The following is a 6,052-nucleotide window of genomic DNA, read 5'->3' on the forward strand; positions in this document are numbered from 1 at the left end:
AGCAGCAGTCCAAGAGAAGGGCTTTCCCCCACCCCGCCCCTGTTTAACTTTCTCCCAGAGCAGCCTCCAGGGTACCAGGCAGCGGGGAAAGGATGCGCTCACATTCTCACTTGTCCCAGAGTTGAGGGCAAGCGACTCCCTTCGACCTCTCCTCACTCCCAGAGTACAAACTCTGCTCCCAGAGCCTGGCATAGGGGCCATCTCCTTAAGGAGAACACAAGTCTGGGACTGGACTAAGTGGCCACCCGCTGCTGCCACTAAGAGAGTCAACCAGCCAGGCACCGGAGTGGGGATAAGTTCCGTAGAGACTGGGATGCAGATTGGGGATGGAAGCCGCCTGCAGCAGCTGTCCTCTGCTTCCCACACAGTACAGAAGGCTTTGAACAGGCAAAAGTAATAGGATGGGAGGAACCTCTCAAGGACACTGCAGGGGTGAATATCTATGATTCAAGGGGCCACTGGCTGCCCCCCACACTCTGTTAGGGGCTTCAGACTGGCTTGGGTTGGCCCTGGACCCCAAGAGGACTCTATTGCCCTGCTCTGCAATCTACAGGGCTGTGCCAGGGTGTTTGCGTATGAAGAGGGAGGGAGAACTTGCTAGAAACGGATGTGCAGTGGCTGGTGCGGGGAGGTGGATTCCGAGCTGATCACAATGCAGGGTACCTGGGGACGGCGGTGGGAGGGGGAGCGGCTAGCGCCAAAGCACAAACAAGGCAGTCGGAAGCAAGACGACACCTCGCGTTGGATTTGTCCAAAACCAGTTAGAGATCAAAGAGGGGGCGGTCAGGGAGCTCTGATTGGTCAGGAGGAGGGGTTTGGGGTGGAGCTAGCCACCTCTTGAGGCTTTAAAAGCTCATCGGAGAGGGGCGGGAATGCTGTCATTTGCTCTCAGACTCTCGCAGGGGTGGCAGCTTCCCCGAAGCTCCCAGCAACAGAACAGGTGTTCGCTGTCCGGACCTGGCTGGGAGGACCTAACGATCCTCAGCAGCAACATGGGACGCACCCTGGCGGTCCCTACCCCATACGGCTGTATCGGCTGCAAACTGCCACAACCGGACTACCCACCGGCTCTAATCGTCTTTATGTTCTGTGCAATGGTTATCACCATCGTCGTAGACCTGATCGGCAACTCTATGGTCATTTTGGCTGTGTCGAAGAACAAGAAGCTCCGAAATTCTGGTAAGACCCCCTACCCACGGTGCAGCCACTTCCAACCCCTAGGGTGTTAGTTTGGGTGCCTGGAATAGGGAACGTGTGGACGGCCCTGCTTCCCATGTCCCGGCGAATCGCGGTGGTGATATTCTGCCAGGGGGGAGGTCTCATTAACTTAGAGCTTCTCCAGGCTGCGGACATTCGGAGAAGCTCTGGGCGTCCAAGTGCAAATCTCAGGTCCCGGAGGTGCGCAGCAGACCGCTGAGCCCTGCCCCGTCGGGGACCTGATGCAGAGGGAGCCGGCACCCGAGCGGAGAGTCCAGCAGCCGCCCGGGGACAGCATGCCGAGCCGGACGCCGCAGAGGTGGCCGCGCCGAGGCAGCGCGGGGGGAATTGACGCGGAGGCAGCAGCGGGGTTGCGACCCGCTTCGGTAAAGTTAAGTTCTCCGCGGCCGAGGCGGCATTTGCCAGAGCGCGGCGCGGCGGCGGTGGAGCCCAAGCCTGGCCGAGCCCCTGCTCGCCTCAGCCCTGTGACTCCAGGGCGGCTCCCGGGCGGCGGAGCGCAGACCCCTCGAGCCTGCGGGTGGATCAGGGCTGTCTGAGCCCGCCAGAGCCGAGCTCTGTCCGCCCGTCCCAGGGCGCACGACAGAGAGAGGCGAGCGGGCGGCTGGGCGCAGCAGGCGGTGGCAGCGGCTGCGGTGGAGACCCCAAAGTCCGTAAGCGAGATGTCGGGGGTCGCAGGACGAGGCGGCGGAAAGGTTCGGGAACTCGGGGTTCCAGAGGCACAGAAGACAGCAGAACCGATAAGGATCGCTGGAAGGCTGAGGGAGAGCTCAGACGGCATAATGGGGGACCGCAGGGAGACTGCAAAGCCTGGGGATCTGGGATGGGGCGGAGCGCAGATCTAGATTCCCTTCGTGGCTCGCCAGTGGCAAGGGGAGGGGGCCGGCTGCGAGCGGGCCCTGGAAACCGTGCAGGAGGCTGCCGGGCGCTGTGTGTCCGGGGCGGGGGCGGCGGACACTGCGGGCCCGCGAGCAGCGTTTGCAGGTTGGGCGGGAGAGGACTTTTGGGAGGGGGAGGCGGAGGAGGGGCGAAGGGGCCCAAACACCCTCCGGCTTCCGGAGGGAGGGGGCGGTGCCCAGGGTCTTCGCCGCCTAGATCCTGGCCGGCTGGGGCCCGAGGGCAGAGGGGAGCAAGGGGATGGGATCTGAAGGGGATGGGCACCGACGGGACCCGGGCCGGAGGGGTACCAGGGATAGGAGGGCGCCAATCTCTGTGAGATTACTTTGCTTGGAGGAGGAATCACAAACACCATAAAGTTTCTAGAGGCACAGAGCAGCACAGTCATGAAAAGTTTTCTTTTAAACTCTGATAGGTGTGTCTGATTTCTCCGCTGTCCCCCAGAGGCTCGGGGCGGCCCGCTGGCATCTCACCTGCACCCCAGCAGTGCGGTCCGAAGGTTCCCAAAGCCGGAGCGCCCCAGAGGGGAACGCGCCTGCAAAGTCCGTTTTCTCTTCTTTCCTTCTTCTCCTTCCTTTCTCTCTATAATTGAAATAAAGGTGTTTTGGTTGTCGTGGTTTTATTTTTAAGGCTTTGCTTCTCTTCTTCTCCGATATGATGACTTTGAGGGAAAAACCTAGAAAGAACGTCTTGGGTAGAAGCACTGAGGCCCCGCCTTGGCAGCGCGGGGGGAAGCCGTCAAAAGGAGCCATTCCTTTGCCCTTTTAAAAGTGCTCATTTTCTCCCAGTCCAAGATGAAGTGCAGTATTTTGCCAAACCAATTCTCATTAGCAACGAGGTGTTCCCAGGAAAAGGGATTGGCGTCTGCACTTTGACCTTACAACTTTTACGAACAGCGTTCCTATCGCCACCCTACGAAACAGGAGTGGAGGCATGTCTCCCCTTCCCCCATTTCATGTTTAGCTTCAGTAAAGCCTGGGGCCGGGCGCCTGGAGCCTGTGTGCAGGGGAGCGAACGTGCTGATGCCGGGGCTCTGCACCGGGACCCGCGAGGAGCAGGCTCTTCTGCTGATCCTTGCAGAGATTTTTCTGATTTTTTCCCCACTATTTCTCAAGACAAAATTTTATAGGGCCTTCCTACCTCACCCGCCCCAGTTTTTACTCTTACGTTACCTGGGAAATGGTAAGTATTTACAGGGTTAGGTCTGAGATTCTTGTCTGATCCCGCTGGGAAAGACCGCTTAAGACAAGGACGGCCTCTAATGCCGTTTCTCAGGCAGTTCTCTTTAGGCGCGTTTGCTGTTGTAAATGCAATGGTTTAAGTTAGAGAAGGCAGGGGGCAAATTTATGTTTTGGGGTAGGCGAGGTTGAGACTTCTTGACAGTCCTCCAGACTCTCCCTCGCACCCCCTCATCCCCACCCTCCAGCCTGTTTACAACGGACAGCTCCATCTAGAACTCCGTGCTCCCTTCCTACTCCCCTCGCCAAAAGTTTACATTTTGTTTTTGTTTAAAATAGTGTCCGCGGGTCTGTCCGTGTGTGGGAGAGTGTGGTCCCCCCAACAGGCTCGTTCTGTGGTAACTTCACTTCTTTCCCAAAGCAGCGATGACATTGTCTGAAGGGGGGAAAAAAAAAACAACTTGGTGAAAGGACAGGAGCTTGAACCTGCTTGTGCATCAAAACCACTTGGGACATGCTTGTAACTAAAAATAAAAACACGACTGTATTTCTTTGAAAGAATTCTAAATTGTCACTTACTCTAGCTGGCCTTTCCCTCCAGCTTTATATTTGTAGATTTCTGAAACTTAACCATTTATTCCTCTCTGTCTTTCCCTCTCCCCCCCCACCCCTGTATATTTTTCAGGCAACGTCTTCGTGGTTAGCCTCTCTGTGGCTGATATGCTGGTGGCCATCTACCCCTATCCTCTGATGTTACATGCCATGGCCATCGGCGGCTGGGATCTCAGCAAGTTACAGTGCCAGATGGTGGGGTTCATCACAGGCCTGAGTGTGGTCGGTTCTATCTTCAACATCATGGCCATCGCCATCAACCGTTACTGCTACATCTGCCACAGCCTCCAGTATGAGCGCATCTTTAGTGTGCGCAATACCTGCATTTATCTGGCTGTCACCTGGATCATGACCGTTCTGGCTGTCCTACCCAACATGTACATTGGCACCATCGAGTATGATCCTCGCACCTACACCTGCATCTTTAACTATGTGAACAACCCTGCCTTTGCTGTGACCATCGTCTGCATCCACTTTGTCCTTCCTCTGCTCATAGTGGGTTTCTGCTACGTGAAGATCTGGACCAAAGTGCTGGCAGCCCGTGACCCTGCTGGACAGAACCCGGACAACCAGCTTGCTGAGGTTCGAAATTTTCTAACCATGTTTGTGATCTTCCTCCTCTTTGCAGTGTGCTGGTGCCCTATCAATGCGCTCACTGTTCTGGTGGCTGTCAATCCGAAGGAGATGGCAGGCAAGATCCCCAACTGGGTTTATCTTGCAGCCTACTTTATCGCTTACTTCAACAGCTGCCTCAACGCGGTGATATATGGTGTCCTCAATGAGAATTTCCGAAGAGAATACTGGACCATCTTCCATGCGATGCGGCATCCTGTCCTGTTCCTCTCTGGCCTCCTCACTGATATCCGTGAGATGCAGGAGGCCCAAGCCCACGCCCGTGCCCATGCCCGTGCCCGCGCACAAGCCCATGAACAAGACCATGCCCATGCCTGTCCTACTGTGGAGGAAATACCGATGAGCGTCCGGAATGTTCCTCTACCTGGTCATGGTGCAGCTGGCCAACCTGAGTGTGTCTCTGGCCACCCTAAACCAGCCTCTGGCCATTCCAGGTCTGTCTCTGCCCGCCGCAAATCTGCCTCTGCTCACCCTAAGTCTGCCTCGGGCCAGTCCAAGTCTGCCACTGTCTATCCCAAACCAGCCTCTGTCCATTTCAAGCCTTCCTCTGTCTATTTCAAGGCTGACTCTGTCTATTTCAAGCCTTCCTCCAGCCACCCCAAGCCTGTCACTTGTCCCTCCAAGACTGCCATCAGCCCTGCCACCAGCTTCCCTAAACCCACCACTGGCTACACCCAGCATGCTACCATTCACTCTGAGCCCACCACTCTTGACTATCTCGAGCCCATCACCACCAGCCACTCTAAGCCTGTCATTGCCAGCCATTCTGAGCTTGCAGCCTCCTGCCACTTAGAGTGTAACATCTTTGACCTCTCTGACCCTACCTCCAGCCCTGCCAGTGACTCCTCCAACTCTGCTGCTAGCTTGCTGGACCCTGCCGCTGCTGCCACTGTTAACCCCACTGTGGTCACCACTGATTACCATGAGCTTGTGCTTATTGATGTTGATGCTGATTCTGATGAAATGGCTGTGTAAAAAATGCTCTTGGAGTGGCCAAGCAATGGTCCACTTTTAAGTTTGCCTAGCATATGTAATGCACACTGAGATAGCTTAGTGAATCTGCCCACAGACAGATGTGCGTGGGCATGGACTCACAGACACGGTAGAAGCTTCACCCACCTTTTCAAGCATACTCCTCCTTTGCATTATGTACTCTGAAAAAGCGTGAGTGTGTGTGCTTGCTATTAGAGATACCAAATTTCCCTCACATTTGACTTCTGTTGTTTTGAGCTTCCCTTTCCTCCTGGAATTGACTGTGAACCCACAGTGATCCTTGAACTTGTAGACTCTGATTTTTCCCCACGCCTGTGTAACCCATTCTCCCCTCTCATTTCCTCCTCCTTGTTTCTGCTTTCTTCTCCCATTCCTCCAGGGATGGGGGAGGAGCGCATGCTCAGTGGTAAAGGTGCGCTATGTTAAAGCCTTCCTTCAAGCTTTATGTGTTTAAGTGTGTAACTCTTTACTGTACTTTTAATGGCAGTCCGAAAGGCAGTTGTGATAAAGTACAAGTACTTGAA

At 55.4% G+C, this 6,052-nt stretch overlaps 1 protein-coding gene across 1 annotated transcript; it reads left to right on the forward strand.

Annotated features, from left to right (window-relative positions):
* The first annotated feature begins 992 nt into the window (after positions 1-992).
* On the forward strand, positions 993-5,510 carry GPR50 (G protein-coupled receptor 50). The gene is made up of 2 exons (XM_068963071.1): positions 993-1,179; positions 3,976-5,510. The coding sequence occupies exons 1-2, from the start codon at positions 993-995 to the stop codon at positions 5,508-5,510; spliced, it is 1,722 nt and encodes a 573-aa protein (XP_068819172.1).
* The last annotated feature ends 542 nt before the right edge of the window (positions 5,511-6,052 follow it).

Source organism: Capricornis sumatraensis, chromosome X (assembly GCF_032405125.1).
Source record: "Capricornis sumatraensis isolate serow.1 chromosome X, serow.2, whole genome shotgun sequence".
In the NCBI taxonomy this organism is placed as follows: Eukaryota; Metazoa; Chordata; class Mammalia; order Artiodactyla; family Bovidae; genus Capricornis; species Capricornis sumatraensis.

Coding starts and splice junctions, on each gene's coding strand:
- GPR50 (XM_068963071.1), top strand. CDS start 993: ATGGGACGCACCCTGGCGGTCCCTACCCCATACGGCTGTATCGGCTGC. Junction 1,180..3,975: donor CAAGAAGCTCCGAAATTCTG/GTAAGACCCCCT, acceptor TATATTTTTCAG/GCAACGTCTTCGTGGTTAGC.